Source organism: Passer domesticus, chromosome 7 (genome assembly GCF_036417665.1).
Source record: "Passer domesticus isolate bPasDom1 chromosome 7, bPasDom1.hap1, whole genome shotgun sequence".
In the NCBI taxonomy this organism is placed as follows: Eukaryota; Metazoa; Chordata; class Aves; order Passeriformes; family Passeridae; genus Passer; species Passer domesticus.
In genome coordinates, this window is record NC_087480.1 from 40,311,071 (window position 1) to 40,329,877 (window position 18,807).

The 18,807-nt window shown below is 38.9% G+C and overlaps 1 protein-coding gene across 4 annotated transcripts in view; it reads left to right on the top strand.

Moving 5' to 3' along the window:
• Positions 1 to 18,807, top strand: part of CFH (complement factor H) — a 34,385-nt gene that overhangs the window by 1,881 nt on the left and 13,697 nt on the right. Inside the window, exons 1-7 of one of the 4 annotated variants that reach the window (XM_064427902.1) lie at positions 2,169 to 2,368; positions 9,349 to 9,534; positions 11,274 to 11,379; positions 12,122 to 12,198; positions 13,921 to 14,115; positions 16,263 to 16,433; positions 17,930 to 18,109. In XM_064427902.1, coding sequence (XP_064283972.1) covers positions 2,269 to 2,368; positions 9,349 to 9,534; positions 11,274 to 11,379; positions 12,122 to 12,198; positions 13,921 to 14,115; positions 16,263 to 16,433; positions 17,930 to 18,109 — 1,015 coding nt within the window. In that variant the 5' untranslated portion in view covers positions 2,169 to 2,268. Of the gene's footprint in view, positions 1 to 2,168; positions 2,369 to 5,338; positions 5,601 to 9,348; positions 9,535 to 11,273; positions 11,380 to 12,121; positions 12,199 to 13,920; positions 14,116 to 16,262; positions 16,434 to 17,929; positions 18,110 to 18,807 lie in introns of those variants that run through there. The other 3 variants (XM_064427903.1, XM_064427904.1, XM_064427906.1) reach the window with 3 other exon arrangements.

Sequence of the window (18,807 nt, forward strand, 5' to 3'; positions counted from 1 at the left end):
AGGGCACAATGACCTGGAAGTTCTATAGCCTTTGGTTTACCTTTACCCAGTATTTGTGCTTCTTGAGGCTGATGGAAAGCAAAGGGATGTTGCTGAGCAGTGCAACATTTGTAGAGCCCACATCACTTTGAGATTGTACTTTTAGATCCCTGCCTCCACAATATCTCGTTCTTGCACATTTTCTTCATGTAATCTAAAATTTCTTAGGCCTATTTTGTGTGTCAGTTACTGCTGGGTGAGGGCAGCCTGTTTTATCTTCTCCATTTTTGTGACCATAACACCAAATCTGCTAGTTCAAGAAGTAACTGTTTATTTCCATTTCCATTCCAGCCACTGCATGGATTCTGCCTTATTCTTTTGTGTCATTTCCTGTTCAGATGATTACTTGTCTTGCATCTTTTCCTAACAGCCTCTGTTCACACACACTATAATGTGAAAGCATCATCATTTTCTTACTTCTCCCTTGCTGCAAAGGAGTTGTCACTGCAATCCCACTCTTCCCTTTCACATCCCTTTCTTTCACATCCCTCTCTTTCACATCCCCCATCTTAAAAAGGACTTGCTAGGGAGTTAGGGCAATGTTAGCTTATTGGGTTTGTCCTTTTTGGTTTCCTAGTTTAAGTGTACTTTTGTCACACCTTATGGGATTCTTGGCTTTTGGGAATAAGGCCCATTTTTTGCTTAGTCTCAGTTTTACAGTACAGTCTGGGGGTGGGGTCTGAGTATTACCATAGCATAAAAATGACAGTGTAGCCCAGTAAGTTTCTGCAGAAAGAAATGCTTGTGTCACCTCCTTGCTAGGCAGCTGGGTCATATGCTGGACTGGTAACAGGGAAAGTTAATGGTAACTTTAATTGTCCTTTAGGAAAGTGCAGTTATTGGGGGAATACTACTGATATGTAATAAAACTTTGAAAAAAAAATCTTAATTTAAAAAAAAAAATCTTAAATCTTAAAAAAATCTCCAGACTGCTCCATGCTGGTTTTTGTTGGTTTTCGTTTTGGCTTTTTTTAAAGGACTGTTTATTTCTAAGCAAATCTTGCTATTCTTATATACCTTTAAATCTTTATTTATCCCATTTACTTTTTATTGTCTATTTTGCACATCTCTTTATTTTATTGTCTGATATACCTTCCAGAGTGCAAAGCTGCAGTGTTTGGAATGGTTTAAACTTCAGGGGAAAAAATGTTCTTGGAGTCCTCCTATCTTTCCACTTGATGCCTGTTTTTTTAAATGGCTGTGCAGTAGCAGACTGTTCTGCTGGCATGAAAGGTTTGATAGTGATTCAGAAACAGTAACAGACTGAAATAGCCCAAAGTGAGAACAGAGTTTTAAGGTCACTGTAAAGCTCCAAAGCTAGGGCACAAAGCGAAATGAGGGATTTCAAATTTGATAATTCCTCTGAAAGCATTACCAAAAAAAAAAAAATAGAAGAAGTGGTTTCATGTATCTAATTAAACTGCAGTGTTGGTAGCTAGAAGGATGTTTTCCATAGCCCAGTGAGCAGGATTCTGTACTGCCAGCACGATCTTTAGAGAGTTGTTTGAGACACAGGGCATCCTATATAACCTGATCCTTTTGTTGTTCTGCGCTAAGCCACGAGAGAACAGATCAGAAGGGGACAGTGCACACTTCAGGGCCACCCAGGGCCAGGTGCACCCCGGCCCTCTGGCATCTGTGGTGACCTGGAAAGAAGCTGTGGGAGCAAGAGAGCAGCAGCACTGCGTCATGGGAGAGCAAGCTGCTGGGAAATGGTGATAACCTGGGAATTGCCTTCCACTAAATCTTCACTTGGCTGCGAGTAGGAGGACTAACTTCATTTAAAAGTAGGGTTACTGACAGCTGCTTTTATATAGGAGGAGAACATCTTTTTTTGCAAAGAACACCCTTTCAAGTAATTTTCGCTTCACTTTTGAGTATAGAGCACCAAGGTAGGAGAATGAGGTGGTACTTAAACACGAGTAATCAGAATGAGGTTTATATTACTTTTAGAATTGGACATTATATATCTCCTCTCTAAGCATGTGCTGTTATCTAATTTACCTGTGAAGAAGCTGAAGGAATATTCCTAAAGAATTCCTAAAATTGTGTTTCTGTTTGCAAGGGTGCTCCCATGGCCCATTCTTGCTAAAATGGCCTGAGGAGCAGCAGCTGTTAAGACAGGAATGCAAGTTCGAGCATCCAAACCTGTCTGAGAGTGCCTAAGTCACAGCTGATCCTGTTAAAGGGGATGACGAACCACTAGGGAGTTAGCAAGTGAGCTCTGAAATGAGGGAAGGGCCAATTTGGAAAGAAATGTATGGAACAAATGAAATTGTAACAGGAGGGAAAACAGTAGGAATGGAGCAAGTGGTCAAAACCAGAAGATGTGGGTTTGACACTGTTTGTTGTACATTCATCCCCTGCCATCACAAACTCTGTGTGGACATGCCAGCAGCCTTCGTCCCTGCTGTGTGCATTGGCAGGTGGTAAGGAGCAGCAAAGTGCACAGTAAGTACCCCCATCTCCTACAGGGGTACCTGAGAGGGAAACTGTGTGTATAGCTGTGGGTGGGTGGGTGCACAGCTTTGTGTGCATGATTAGAACTTTGGGGGATTAGTGAAGAAAGGCTCTTTATTTGTTAGGTATTTATTAACATTTTGTTTAACAGTCCATTGCCCATACTGAACCTGAAAGTATATTCCACTGATTGCCAGTTAATTGTTTTCTATTCATAAATCAATAAACCAGTTTGATTATGATTTGGTTTAAATGAAATAAAGTGAGCAGTTTTTCCCTGTCACACCCTTAGGTTGTGATTGTAGCAGTTACGTGATGTGTTAATATAATTATGAGTCACAGAAGTCGTGTGCTAGTGGGAGGAGAGACAAATGTTGAGGTTCCAAAGACAATCTCACTGTTAATACAGTGGGATAGGAGATTTTCAGGACAATTATTGGGCAAAGCAGTGGCTGATGCTTCTATGTGCTCTAATGAGGTCATTAAACTCAAGTGTGACAGCAAGCATGCTGTTAGAACATGCTGAAATTATACTGGCCAGAGATGCTATTTCAGCTCTGGCTAATTAAGCTCCTATTACCAGTTATCATTAGTCCCCTGTGGAATACATTGACTTCCCTAGATCTGTGTTCCAAACACAAAATGGCTTCCAAACACTGGTCTCAAAATTATTCTGGTTTGGACAAACACTCTGAACTTTGATGTTTGAGTGAGGAACACATAAAAACCTGAGTACCTTATTCTGACCTCACACTGACTCTGCTTTGTGGAGGAGTTTTGGGCAAGATAACTTCCAACTGTACTTTCCTATGATCTCACACCTTGACATGCAGTTTTGCTTGTACAGGGAATATGTGGTGATATTGTGGCTGTCTGGCTGTGTCCACAGCAGTATTTTGAGTGCAGTCACACCAGCTCTCAAAGCAGTAGCTCTGCTTCCTTAGATGAAATCCAGCTGCTCTTGGTTGCATAACTACTTTGATGTTTCTGCCTTCCTCATGAGTAGGAGGTAAACTCTAAAGATGAGGTTTTTTCTCCCTGCCTTAGAGGTCCTGAGGCATGGTTTGTCTGAGTGCTCTGTTTTGGTAGAGACTGGAGGTGGCTGAACAAAGTGAGACCCGATTAAAGACAATAGATCTTGAACTGATAGCTCATGGAAGAGGTGAAGAAGAAAAAAAAGTTTAAGTTCCTGATTCTATTTCCATTTGCCTAGGGTAAGTTTAATAAATTACCTAAGAAGATCACAAATCCAGGACTGGAAAGGACTGAGTCTGGCCCCTTACTTTATGATTGAAGATGTTTTTTTTGTATAGGCCTATGTTATGTGTACACAAATATTGCTTCAAAGCTTTACCAGCTGAGTCTTCTAATTTTCAGTTTAAATTTGTTCATAGATATTTTATATCTGTTTTCACATGCTTATCTTTTAGCTTAAATAGTTTTAGCAATGCCTGTATTTATAGAGAGCACTGAGGAAATTTGTGATACCACTTCCAGTTCTGGTTCAGCTGTACCTGAAAATATCTTTGACTGTATTTCAAGCCCATAATTATTTGACAAGTGGTTTAATAACCCAAAAGCAGTTTGACAAAACCTGAACCAGTTTAAGCTTCGTGACATCAGACTATTTAATACTTAAAACTGGAGAAATTGCAACTTCAACAGGTGCATGAAATATCCATTTACTAATAAGGTGTGCACCAGTAACTGTAAACTGGATGCAGATCAATCATCACAGGGTCATGGAGCATGGTGAGAGAGTTCATTCTCCACAGGGGTCATTTGTCAGAGGAAAGGGAAAGGAAGAGACATTTTGCTCTCTGAAGTCTTTTCTGTAGGACAAACAGCTGAATGTTAGTTTTACTAAGACCGTTTCTTAGAATTGGTGACTGAAAACACAGTCTAGAGTTAAAAAATAAATATTCCCCCTGCATTTTAATAGGAGAAAAAGTTTTAATTGCTGTAAATGCTGTGGAATTCAGGTTTGATTCGAGATCTGTTCTGTAGACACTCGTTTTTATCCTATAGCAGCACACTCACTAAGCTCGTGATTTTTAAGGGTATAAAAATCACTAAATGTTTTGGGAACATATACAAGATGGATCTGTGTGTACTTCATCCAGTCAGACATCTCCACTGTGGGGCATCTGGCCTGTAGCTGTTTTATGTCCATCACCTGTGAGAACTTTGTACTATTACATTTTTTTTCCTCCCTAATTCTCAGTCTCAAACAATTCTCTTGATACGATCTACATTTCCACTGGAGAGCACTTGCAAAGCCAAGCATTTCATGAAACTGTTGATAAGACCATTGCTTACATAGACCCATGGGAAGTTCCCTTGTCATGCATATAGTTCTTTTTGTATAGTTTTATATTTTTCTTTAGAAGGTTCATTATCTCTGTTACAGTCCATTCAAATCTTCCATCTTTTCATTTCTCATGTGATACTGAACTGCTTCAACATCATCTGTGTTTATTTAATGAGGAATATGACCAAACACATTTTATTTGCTGTGGGTAGTTGGTGATCTTCTATAAGAACCAGTGAGTGGTCCCTTAGTCACTGTACTTTTGCCTGCTTTTTATTTTGTTTGCAACATGTATTCTATGTGTAGAGAAGTTCATTTTTACACACATTTTTCTAACTAAGCATACAACATAAAAGGAATTGCAAAATAATTTTTGTACAACTTTTAGATATCAAAAGACATAACCTTACATGATCATGGAAGGGATAAATATGAAGGAAAAAAGTGTGATGTAAAAATGAGCAGACCACAGGGAAAGGAATGTGTCGACTTAAATTGCCAGGCATTTGTTTATTTATTCATTTAGCAAGGTTGAGAGAGGGTTTAAAAAAAAGAAACTTGTGTGTTGCAAGAGGTTTAGGGGAAGTGACTGCTGAAATCAGAGTATAAATGTTTTGCAAGGTCAGTCCATGGACTAGTTAAGTGAAAAAGCAGTGGAAATAACTCAAAGTAATGAAAAAAAGTAGGCTACAATACTGGATGTGTTTGCTGGGTGTTTGAATCTCTAGAATGTCGCTCCTGGGCTATGCAGCTCTGCTCTTGTGTTGGATGCATTGTGCTGCACAAAGAGGTAAGCTTTAACTCCTCTCTTAGAGTATGTGTGAAGATGGTAACTAAAGCAATATGCAAAAGCTTTGTAGGTTTTTTTCATGAACTTCTGGCAATAATTGACATTTCTTCTGTCAGCTTTTAGTACCTTTAGTATTTAGTGTCCTGTCATAGGATTATTTTCACCTATTTATTTTGCTGTTGTTAATTTGTTGCCCAACTTTTCAAATGCTTTGTGTCACTGTAAACTGGAGCCAGACAACTAATTTTCTATTAATTATGTTTGCTAATTATTCTAATATCTAACACCAGGAAGCAACAGGTTGATTAAAGTAGAAATGCACATTTATGGAATATTTTGTTTCTGTCTGGAATATCCTGTAAGGTGATCTGAGGATGATGAATGATTACTACATTGACTGAAAATCTAATATATGTATTGACTGTTTTGTTTTAGTCTAGGAAAGGGGATAAACATATACAGGTATGCTTTTTTCATGTTTGGAGAGGTAGCTAGTATTCTACGTGTCTTTTCAGAAACGTCTAATGTTTTGTGTTTCTCTGTTCAATGTATTTTTCTTGGTTTGTGTTTATATTATTTCGTGTATCCTTAGTTATTTAATTTGTTTGCCTTATGTCTGAGTTTCTCGGCATAGAGTGTTGTGCAGAGGGTGCTGTGGTTTTGAGCTGGTATGTCTTTGCTCAGTTCAGGTTGGTTTTAGTTTCAGTTGAAAGTTATGAAGACCTTATTAATCAAAAAGATCCAATGGATTTTACTTTAAAAAACTGAAGAATCAGGAAATTAAAGGAATGTCCTATCTTAATTAAATATAAATAAATATTGCCTCAAAGCAACTAACAGAATAACAGTCTAATTTTGTTTTGCAAAGAAGTGCAGAAAATTCCTGGAATTTGAAACAAAAGTTTGCCTGAATTTGCACTTTGTTTTTACAATGCTTTCTTTAGGTCAGGGAGATTGGAAAGAAATGTGAATGTAGCACAATTTTATTTATCCAGGACAACTGTTACCATGGGTCATGCAGGATTCTTGTTTAAGCTTCATGCTGAAAGTCTGTAAGAGTTGTGGAAAGTCTTCTGAGAGCTGGGTTTTGCACAAGGACTGGAAGCCACTTGCACCTGGATTTGTAATTGTGCTTGTACTTTTTAGAAGCTGCTACCAGCATATTGTTGGCAAAAAAACCAGCTTGAGCTATTTCTAACTGAGGTCAAGTCACATGTAAATACTGAATGAGTAATTCCAGCTCTCCTGGTCTGTCAGTAAGGAATTTGAAGGTGTCCATTCTGTGCAAGCTTTTCAATATAGAAATAAAACCCTGGTATTGGTGAGTGCATGGTGGAATTAATATAGTTTTGAGGTACCACCTGCCAGCAGATCTCTTCACCTCAAGCTACTAAAAAACTGCATGCACACACACATACACATGCTCTGACACTTGATGCTAACACACAGTTTAACATCAGGACAGGAGTGGGGAAGAGTTGAGATAAAACCCAGCAAGACCCAGCAAACATTAGTAATGGTGAAGAGACTAAAGGGATTATCTTTCATCTGGATGGGGGGGGGGTTTAATGTAAGCAAGGAAGAGTTAAGAGGCTGCATTCTGCACAACAGACAATAAAAATATGATACAATTCAGAGGGAAGAATAGAGAAGCTCTCACTGTACTCAATAACCTATTTTTAAAATTATAGATTTCGGTGTGCACTCTCAGCTTGCAAACTGAAAGTGCTAATTCAAACAAGGTATAATTAGAAATATGTGGAGTCAAAAACATTCTTTTTCTTGCCATCGAGAAGAACTTTTTGGGTAAACTAACAATTTATAACACATTTGAAAGAACCAGCTAGAGGATTCCTGTTAATTTTGCTTATTCCTACATTTTGCAAAAAATGCTGTCAGAATTTGAATCTGTCTTTTCTTGCTAAACAAAGCCTCTCCTACGATTTTTAGAGTAGCCTAGTACCCTCTAGTGCACAGAAACAATAATTTTTATTCAGATGCAATCATTCACAGGATGGAGAATACTTATCAAAGTAATGGGAAAAAATGGGTGTGGGCACACTCTTCCTTTAGCACATCAGCAGTATTGTCAAAGCTTGTCTAATTCTTCTGGCTACTTAGAACAGCCAAACTAAAGTTACTAAAGCTCAAAACTAACATTATTTTCAAATTATACAGTTTCAAATTATGTGGTTTTTTTTCTTTGCAACAGATATTTTTCTTCCAATTTTCAGAAGATTTATAAAATTATGCCTCTTATTTGGTTGGACTGAGATACAACAAATGAGTTCTCAAGGGTGTGTCTTTGTAAACTCCAGTAAAGCTCACTTTCCACACTTTGGGATTTCTAACACAAAGTGAGCAGATAAAATACACCTTCTTCCACATCAGCTACTTAATGTGTGGAGTCATCTCTGCAGTGCTGTTCAGTGAGCTTTAAGTCCACATCCCTCACATGAGGAAAGATCCCAAAGATTTTTCCCCCAGTCCTATTTCCAGGCAGCACCTGGACAGCCCATCCATAGGAAGGTTTCAGTGAGAATAATGCTGCTTTCTCAAACCCGTGTCCTTGCAGCTAAACTGGGGAGAGGACACCTGTGCCAGGTCTCTGCTGAGTAATGCATCTACTCACTGAAGGATTGTCTTCCCTGGTGGACATTTCTTCTCCCATTTACTTTCTATACAGAGATTTAATTCCTTTTCCAAGGCTTTATTCCTCAGGGCTTGTTTTATTTATTCCTGATGAATGCTCACCTTTCATGTTCAAATGGAAAACAGTGTTCATTGCATTTAATTAGCTAGGCTGTTCAGAGACTGTGACTCTGGGTGAAGATTCAACTTCCAAAATGTGTATATTTCAGTCACCCAAACACTGAAAATTAGTCACTGAAATCAGGGCAATTCTTGACAAAATCATTTGGTCTTTCTTTAACAGTTTCCCAACTTTTGCTTCTTTCCTCTTTCATCTGACTTTGCTCATTCTCAAACTGTTGAGGAACTTCTTAATAAAATTTATCAGGTTCATTGTTGTGGTTCATGTGGACGTGGCTGTACATTTCATGTGCACTGAAGAAGGCCTAGAAAGGAGCTTTTGGGCAAGGACTCTACAATATTGAGCTAATTGTAAATACCAGACAGCACCATCTACTCCCCAAACTGAGTCAAAATTCTTGGAAGCTGAAGGTCAGAGTGAATACCCAGAGTTAATTATATTGTGTAACAAGGAACTTGTAAGTAAGGAACAAGAGGATCTGAGGATTTTGGAATATCAGGTGATCTGAGCCTGGAGAGAAAGTTTAGGCAATGTAAAGGCGAGGGGAGCTTTGGCAGAACTTAATCAAACGACATGTGAAATAATGCCAGTAAAGGTGTGGTGGGTGGAGAAGAAAATAGTTGGAAAGGAAACTCCAGAGTGCCCAGAGTTGTTCTCTGTGGCAGTGGAAGGACAGGCCTGGAGCTCCTGCAGATGGAAGGGCAGGAGGTGTCTGCCCTCAGAACCAGGGCACGGATCTCCTCTCTGTTTCAAAATCTGTTTCGTGAACCATCACTGTCCTGGGTGGTTCCTTGGCACCTGGCTATCACATTCCTACAAAATGTGCATCCAACTTTCCTATTTTGTGCTGGTTCAGTTGGAAACACGCTGATCACAAATGGCCCCAGGATTTCTTGCTGCATTTCCTATTGCAAGATGGTTTTGGTGTTTGTAGCATGTACTTCAGTCACCAATGTTTTCATTTAAAATTTTTAGCTTGTGAAGAACCTCCTCCTAGGAGGGTAAAAGAAGTGCCTACTAAAAGATGGGACAAGCCTCCCTATCCACATGGGACCCAAGCAACATACAGCTGTCGGCCCGGATATATAAAAATTGGCCGAGTTGCATTTCGGTGCATTGATGGAGAGTGGAAGCAGCAGGACCCAGTGACAGAATGCAGAAGTGAGTATTTATGCAAAATATCTGCAGACCTTTGATCTGGCAGATCTTGCCAGTGATGTCAATGTGAAATTGTACCTTTACTCATAAATTACTTGTTTCTGCACTCTTTAAAATATCACCTTAAAACGGATGTGTACATAAGGGATTTTTTTTAGTTCCTTTTCTCCTGATCAAAGGATTTATATTTTTCTTTACGGAAGGTCTTATTCTAGACCAGCCTTATTAACCCAATTTACATCATCAAAATCAATTATTAGATTCTTAGACACTTGCTTTCAAAATTTTTTGTCTAAGCGGGATAAAGCACAAACCTAGCTTCTGAATGTGAGTCAAGAGACAGCTTATTCAACTATTTCTATGAAAGATATCATTTCTTGCAAGTGGGAAATTATTTTTCCCTGCCTTTTCTTTTGAGCTGTAATTCACAATTAGAATGAGAGCTGCTATTTATTATCTCTAGCATACTGTGCTGAGAGTTTGCAAGTATCTCACACCCTCATACAGAATTCATTACTGAAGAAATTGAAGTTTGTTATCATTAGTCAGTAGATACTTCTTTTCTGTAATAAATGAGCTTTAAACACAAAGGAGTTTTAGAAACAAGGGGTTATGATTGTATATCTAACTTACAAAATCTTTACCCATACAATATAAGTATTTGATTTGAGAATATACGTCCTGGGTGTTGTTCAGAGATTAATACCCACCGTGAGTAAGAATTATTAAGTCACTAATAACTTTTCTTACATTTTTGACTTAGTATCTGTCAGATTTCGTTGTGTGTGAGCGAACACGAGCCCGTGCAGAATTTGGTTTGCAGCATGTTTTAGCAAATGCTGCCACCCAGTGAGCAGCGGCTGCCAGCGGCAAGGAGAGCGTGGGGCAGAGGAGGGGATGCTCTGCTCAGCCGGGGGAACGCGGTCCCTCGCTGGGAAACATTGATCAGGAGTTTCCATTTCCTCTGAATCCCTCTGCAGCACGTCTAGGGCTCAAACACAGCTTCATTGGTAAAAACGGAGGATGTTGATAGGCCCCAAGAATTAAATTGCCTTGCTTGACAAGAATCAGGAAGGATTTCTGCTGAGGAGGGGTGATAGGTTTCAGCTGTGCAGTTTGTTTTGCAGTCCATGTTTTGAGATCAGAAGAGGATCAGTGAGAGCGTTCATCTTTGCCACTCCTTTGGAAATCCAAAGCAAAGAGCTAGGGCCAGGCCATAAGGAAAGTCCCATGGGGAACTTTGTGCAGCAGGCACTAAGGGCCAAAATAACTCCTGTGGCTTTAGGTGGCCCCACTTCACTCAGCACAGTCCCCAGCAGATTCAGGAAATTTCATTTCTGATCATGAATGGAGTCTCTGCTGGAGACTTTGGTGCAGATTATGTCACAAATTGTATGAAAATTGCCATAAATTTGTCATACAACTGAATATGAGCTCAGCCTTTTTAAAGGAATAAAACATGCTAATTTGTTTTTTGGGGTTTGTTGTAGGTAGGTTGGTTTTGTTTGTTTTGTTTTGTTTGTTTTTTTTTTTAATAAGCATACTCTATCTAGTATGTTATAATTGAAAACTGTGAAAATAGTGATAAAAAGGAGATGTTAATCAAATTTATGCTGAACATTTCTGAATTTTTGAAAGCCTCTAAAGACCCATACTCACTACTAATTACTGGGAAAATGCTGTGTTTCTCATTTTCACGTGTATGGTGTAAGTAAGGCTTTTCCCCTTTTATTTTCAACCAGATAAGCCCTGTGGACATCCTGGAGACACTGAGTTTGGTTTCTTTGAACTGACCAGTGGAAGTGAATTTGTTTTTGGTGCCAGAGTTGAGTACAGATGTAATGATGGGTAATGCTCATTTAATTAAATGCATGGGAATTAACATAAGGTGATAATTATACTGTCAGTTATACATTTGTTCTCTGTAATACATTTTATTAATATTTAATGCGTGCTTACATGTTGTAAAAAATGTTTGAAGGAAGACATTTCTGGCAGACTCACTAACATGTCTTCACTGAATGCTTGAAAGAAAGTCTCTATCCATCTTCTCCAGTGAAAACTGCAGCAAGTCAAATACATGGTATTGTGCCTGTGTCTGGGTATTTTCCTCCTGAAAAGCAGATCAGCTTTGGTACAGTGCTTTAGCTGTGCTTTTGCAGTTGTTATGTTACTGGAATCTAGCCTGAGTTCCACAAAGAGTGTTCCAAAAAATCAATATTCTCCTTAATCCCTTCAGTTCCTCACTGTCTTTTCAGAGTAGCTGTCCTTCTCTGAGTGCATTTGTTGTGTAGCCAAAACTGTAGCCAAACTATCTCTGTAATGAGGAAGCCTTCTTCCTTATTCCTTCCTACTCTCTGATTTGATTTGATATTTTTTCCATATGCAATTAAAAGAAAGCACACAGGGAAAATGCAGGTGAAAAACTACTTGGTGCAGTCACATTTTGGTTATTCTATTCTGGAGCACCTGAAGCCATCTTTCTTCTTTCATCTTCTTCATCTTTCATCTGCTTCAAAATCAGCAGCACTGTTGTTTTTGTTACATAATGAAACTGTATTTTAGCCTTTTTTTCTTTTTATTTGGTAAGATACCAGATGCTCAGCCAGAGGAATTACCGTGAGTGTCAGGCAGATGGATGGAGCAATGACATCCCTCACTGTGAAGGTAAATGGAGTTTGACATTAATTCTCTATTAAATTGTCTTTTTATCTGTCTGATACTATCTAAAATAGTCTGTGAGTGCTTGACTAGTATTAATTCACCTATGTTTAAAGTCAAGTTAGGCAGCAGAGAAGCTCTTACAGGGACCTCTCAGCTCTTTTAGTCCAATGAGCTTTTGTTAAAAACCCTTCACAAAGTGGAGTCCTGTCACTTCCAGACTGGCTTAAAGCTCTGCCTCACCCAAAAGCCCTGATAGAGCAGCTGCCTGCAAAACATGGTTGCAAAAGGCATTTGGGATGATGAGTTTCAAACCAGTGTGAAGGCATGTGTTGTTTTTAGCTACTTTCCTCCTGCATCCTTGTGAACATCCTAAGCATTAAGATTTTGTTAAGGTCTCCCTATTAGCACACCAATGTGGAAGACATTCAGTAAGCAAGAGTGAGAGCAAGGGGGACGTAGACACCAGGACTTAATAGACCGAATGGCTCAGATTATGGTTTTAGAAACCTGTTTCAAGCCTGTATGATCATGAAGATAAGGTTTCTGCTCTTCACAGGAATCATTTTTAACTGCTTCATTTTAACATATGTGGGCAGCAGTGACATTTTTGTTTGGGTTAAGCATCTGATGTCAGGGAAGGGTCTCTAAGAACAAATTAAAGTAAATATCTTGACTAGAGCTTGTTGTCTGTGGTTTAATATTTCTGTGGATTTAGAAACTTTTAGTTTACTAAATTTTGAGGGCCTCACATTTAGGTATTGAGGTCTGTCTGCACCATATGGAGCAAGGGTTTCCAACACTTTTGTCATGTCTCATCAAGATACTTCAGTTTCAAAGTCCTCCTAAGTTATTTCTGTCATGGTTGAGTTTCCACTGAAATATGATTGCCTGTGAAAGAAAAAATTTGTAGAGTGTCCTAAATGTGAAGAACCCATGAGACAGAATATGAACTCATGGAAAAGACAGATGACTTTTAAGATGGCAAATGTCAGAGAGAAGTAGCTTTAGTAAACAAAACAGAGTCCACTTTTGTACCTGCTCAGTGATATCCATGTAAGCATCTAAGAATGAGCTTTGACAGTCATTTCCCCCCTTAATAAGACATATTTGATAAGTTAATTCTTTTTTTATCTGCAGGGAGGTACAAGAGCTCTGAATAATGTCTGCCACGGTCTTTGTTTACTTTAGTAATATAATTTCTCTGATATCCTTAATGAGAATTTTTGTTAATAACTGAACTGAATTAGAATTTTAGTTGTTAACTACACACTGTTGTAGGCAGTGTGTAATGCAGCACTGTTCCAGGTAGCAAACTGTCCATAGCAAACTCAGTTTGTCACAACTCTAAGCAAAGTCAACTGATTCTGGCAAATTTTACTGGTGTCAGTCAAGGCTCAGCTAACCATCCATAGAATGCAGGATCCTAGGATAATTTAGGTTGGGTGAGGTCATCTAATTCAGTGGATGCTCTGTCTTTAGCCTTCAAGGGAAGTGAAGAGGATGATGAGAGAGGGTCTAAAAGCTTCTTCCTCTGTCACTCTCTCTTTTTGCTTAGGGCTTTGTATTACACTTGCTGCAAATGGTATCTGAATACATAGTTAGAGTGTATCTTTTTAAATGTGTAAGGAAATTACAGTGATTTTTCTGTATTTTAACTTTTTTGTGTGTCAGCTTATTTTAAAGACCTCAAAATTACTTTTTTCTTTCCTTGTTTTGTTTTTCCAGTGATAAAGTGTTTACCTGTACAAGAACCTGAAAATGGAAGGATAATTATGACCGGTGCATTTGAGCTAGGCCAAGAATATTCCTTTGGCCAGGCTGTAAATTTTGAATGTAATGCAAAACACAAGCTTGTTGGAGCTAAAGAAATCGTTTGCTCTGCTAATGGAGAATGGAGTAACGACGTGCCTCAGTGCAAAGGTAAAAAGGACACTATTTAATGTCATTAAGAAGCTTTGTTCTCACAGACTCCTAAATTGTGGTTGCCGTATGTGAAGCCACAAAGTTTTCACTTCATCTCACAGCAATTAAGCTTGGTTTGTCTGTAAACAATCTCCAGTGTATATATGAAAAAGTAGGATAAGAAAGAGAAATATAATAGTATTGGATACTAATATAAGGATAATAGACCATCTGTTTGTTCCATATTTTTCCTACAAGCTGTGTATTTTGCCAGGCTGCAGTCAAATTCTTTGATATGTCTGCATAAGAGTCAACCACTTCAGTGCTGATTTAACCAAAGTAATCAGAAACAACTTTCAATCTGTGTGAACCAAGTTTAGTTAACAAGCAGGATTTTCATTCTTAGCGTACATAGAATATTAAAAAAAAAAAGGTTAGATTTTTCTTTCCTCACAGTAATGTTTTAGGAAAAGTTGCAAGGTTCGTGTTTAGTTTTTACAGAACCCCAGAATCATGAGGTGCTGTGGGACTGCTGAAGGCCCCTTGTGGGGGCAAGTTGCTCAAAGACATGTTCAGTCAGCTTTTGAGGATGGAGATGCATAGTTTCTCTGGGTAACCCACTGCAGTGGCTGAACTCTCTTTAGTAAAAACTTAGCAGTGGCATTTCCTGTATTTCACTTGGTGCCTGTTGCTTCTCACCGTATGGCCACTGACAAAGGTCCAGTTCATCACCTTTGCTTCTGCTTGCCCCACTGCAGCCAGGAATTTACTCATGTGAAAAAGACTGTCCCTCCTCCCCCAAGCCTTCTTTACTTCAGACTCTCTTGAACCTCTCTCTATCAGTCAGTTTTTCCAATTCCTTAATTATCCTGTCCCTCACTGGATCTGCTCCAGTATGTCCCGATCTTTCCTCTGCTGGGAGTTCTTCCCTGGAGAGATGCAGAGGGGCAGCATCACCTCCTGTGGCCTGCTGGCAGCACTTTTCCCAGGGGAGCCCAGAGTGTTTTCTTTGCTGAAAAGGCCCCTGTCCAACTTGTCCATCAGGACCACCAGCTTTTTTTCTGCAAAACTGCTTTTCAACCAGTCAATCCCACACTGCCCTGCCTGCAGCTGGCACTGGTGGATGAGATTATTCCCCCCAGTTTCTGAACAAAGAATGGATGGGATTGGATTGTCAGGGTATGAGAATGAATCCCAGGAAGATTATGGTAACAAGCACTTAAATATTCAGAACATCAATATCTTGGATTATTTCTATGTTATTTGATCATGAAGTATGTGTTTAGAAGAGCAGAATACACATGTCAGGATGGCAAATACATTTATGGTTTGTTCACAATTCCAGTATGGCTTTTTGCTGGTTTGAAACCCCCATTTATTATTATTTTGTACAGCATGAAGTGGAATTAAACATTTATGCTTGTGACATTTCCAGAATATAGTGAATTTCATTAAACAGTGACAATTCCCATAAGCTATATTTCATTTAAACACAAAGTAAATTTAGTAAAAGATTCCGAGAGAACTCTTGGGTGTCCTGTTCTGTGACCTAGGAAACAAAACATTTAATATCTTCTGGCTTTATGAATGCATTTTTAGGAAACTTGCAAGATCTTGGTAGTTTTATTTGGTTTGGCAAGGAACTGGGAACACTGATGTTCTTTTATAGATATTAAGCATTCTAGTGTCAATTTTTCAGATACTTTAAATTCTTTTCTCCTTTTGATGTCATGATTTAACTAATAACCCACTGGCCTTGAGACCACATTAGGTTTGTTGGAAATTACATAGAAATTATCTGAAAAATAGAAAATCCTGAATTTCAGCTAGCTTAGTGTCTTGTTTTGGAATGTCTTCTGCCTCATCTCTTGATTCTAAATCCATTAAAGTCCAAAGAAAAGCCCTGAAATCTGTCTCATGAACCAATTTGCAATTGAAGCTGTGCTGCACCACATTTTCCGTCTGGAACCCAGAGTCAAGTAAGTGCTCAAATAAGTTCCAAACAGCTTCCAAATGCAAAAGTTTTTGTGAATTCAAATTAACTCCCCCACCACACCCCCAAAAAACCCCCAAAACTAAATAAACCCTAAATTTTGTTGTCGTAGAAATTTATTCTTAGCAAATAAAAATTAAAATACCTGGATTTTTTTCTGTTTCAATTTCAGAAATTATCTGTGATGTACCAGAAATCCCTCATGGATATGTCCGTTCTCCAAGGAAGTCTTACAAGGAAAATGAGCTCATGCAGTTTTTCTGTAACGAAGGATACAAATATGGGAACAGAGCAGATGCACTGTGCACTGAATTGGGATGGAATCCACCTCCCTATTGCACTGGTCAGTCTTGCCTAAAGTGGTTTTGCACTTCAGTTGGGTTTGGAAGTAATTTTAGAGATTAATAAGTTCATTCATGGCAAAATAAATCCATCCACATCCAATATTCATAACGACTGGAAGGATTAAATGCTGAGGGGACCAAAGAACTGGATAAGAGTTTTCCATGAAGAGCAGTAGCAAAAACAGTCTTGTCCTGTATCTCTATAAATTAATATATTTACAATGGTCCCTATTATTTTTTAACTCTCAAATGCCTTCAGTGAATGAGCAGTTCATGTGACAAATCCATAATTCCTGAGGCTAGTCCTGTTTGACATCAGCCCTCTGGGTCATGGATTTTACTTTAGTTTTATTCAATTACAGCACTTAAAGGCTGTATTTAAATCTCTGAATATGCATGTCATATCCCAGCTGAAACAGTTTGAAATTTTGGAGAATTTATCAGTGCCTTGAATTTTCTTCAAGAAATTGCCAAAATCTTGAAACTGGAAAAAAAATGTTGGCAACAGGGCAACATGATAGGATTTTATGCACCACCCACCTTCCTGGGACCTCTTCCAGGAAGACTCCTTTAGAAATAAGGACTTGTTATCAGTCTTGGGGCCCACTCAGTTTTTGACCTTTCTGATTCAAGATTAGTAGTGTTATTAATTAATATGCATTGCCTACAGTTTAACAACATACTGCTTTTGAGGAGTGCCAAACAAAACATTCTTCTAGACACTCACATGCTGAGCTCTGGTACTTGGGGTGTACTCAGACAGTGGTTCTGGATCCTTCTGGGCTTTTCACTGGACCTAGAGGATTCAGCAGGGCATGCACCCACCCTCACTCCATAGCAGCACCAACCTGTCACCACCTGACCTTACAGTCATCCCCTCCCAGCCCTCAGGGTGCTGGTGATGTTTTCTGAACTGCAAGGAGACACAAAATCCCCCAAAAGACAGGCTCTGGTTTAGAAATCTGTTTGGCTGACTTCTCTGGGCTTGAAAATATCTTGAGTTTTTTAGACTGAAATTCTTGACCTTTTCTAGTTGTTGAAATACTTCCAGTGTCAGTGAAGGACACTAATCTTAATCACACAACCTTTGAATGATCAGTTCCTAGTCAAGCATAATTATTTCTACATTTAGGACCTGCCAGTGAAACTGCTCTCCTTTGGGACAGTGCCCATAAACAAGCCCAGCAAAACCCAGCTGCAGATCTACAGGAAAAAAATAGGTTTGGTTTGATGGCTTCCAGTTCTTTCTCTAATCATTCTCTTTGCAATTAAGTTTTAATCTTCTAATTAACATAACATCAGTAACAGCTGTCACTCTTCTCTTACAGAGCCATACATTCCTAAGAGTGAGGAAGAAATGTAACCTTTTCTTTGCTCCAAGAAACACCTTTTTTTAACAATTTTATGCAGTTATGGCCAATATACTACGAAAGCAAGAATTTATGCAGAAAATTTAAACATATTCTTCTTTTTTTTTTTCTATGTTTTTATTTAGAAATTGTATGCTCTCCTCCAGTAATTTCCTCTGGGAACTTTAGACCTCAAAAAGACAAGTACATAGTGGGTAATACAATCGCAGTAGAGTGTGATGATGGATATCATTTTAAAGCAATGACTGGCAGAACCACAGCTGAATGCACCAAGAATGGCTGGGTGCCTGAACCAGCTTGTGTCCGTAAGTAGCTCTCATGAATAAAGTTACAATGTGGAATTGTTGGAAGTATCTCAGAGAAAATAAGTTAAGAGCAAAACATGAGGAGCATTAGATATGACAGTTGCTTCTTTTTTTCCTTTATACTGTAAAGCTTAATTTGATGGTTTAGAAAAATCACCCGTAAAAACAATGGTGCCATCCAGATTTACACTGTGTTTACTAGCACACATATTATCTCTTCCTGTATTTGCAAATCTGTTAAAATGGGCTATAGTCAGCCCACTGTCAGGAAGGTTTGTGCTCTACCTGAGGAATACCATCCCAGTCAGGATTAGAGGACATGAGGAGTTTAAAGTAGCCAAACCACAGGTAATGGTTGGAAGATTCAGTTTCTGTATCTGAGCCAGATGACTGGGCTCCCTTTACGGTCAGAATAGTAAATTTAATCAAGACCCTCTACAGTGTCATCTCACTGTACAATGAATACTAACCTTGGTCTCACAAATCACCCTCAGGAATCTGCAGAGAGTGCTGGCTGGATTTCTGTTGGTTGCAATGGAACTGAGGGAAGTAACACAGCTATAGGCAAAGACCCAAGAGCAGAGTGTGGTTGTTCCTGCACCCCTTACCATCTGCCCGGGTGTGCAGTCCTGGTTCCTGCAGTCCATTTCTGAAAATACTCAGATGATGGAGCTGAATCTGAATTGTGTCCTGAGCTT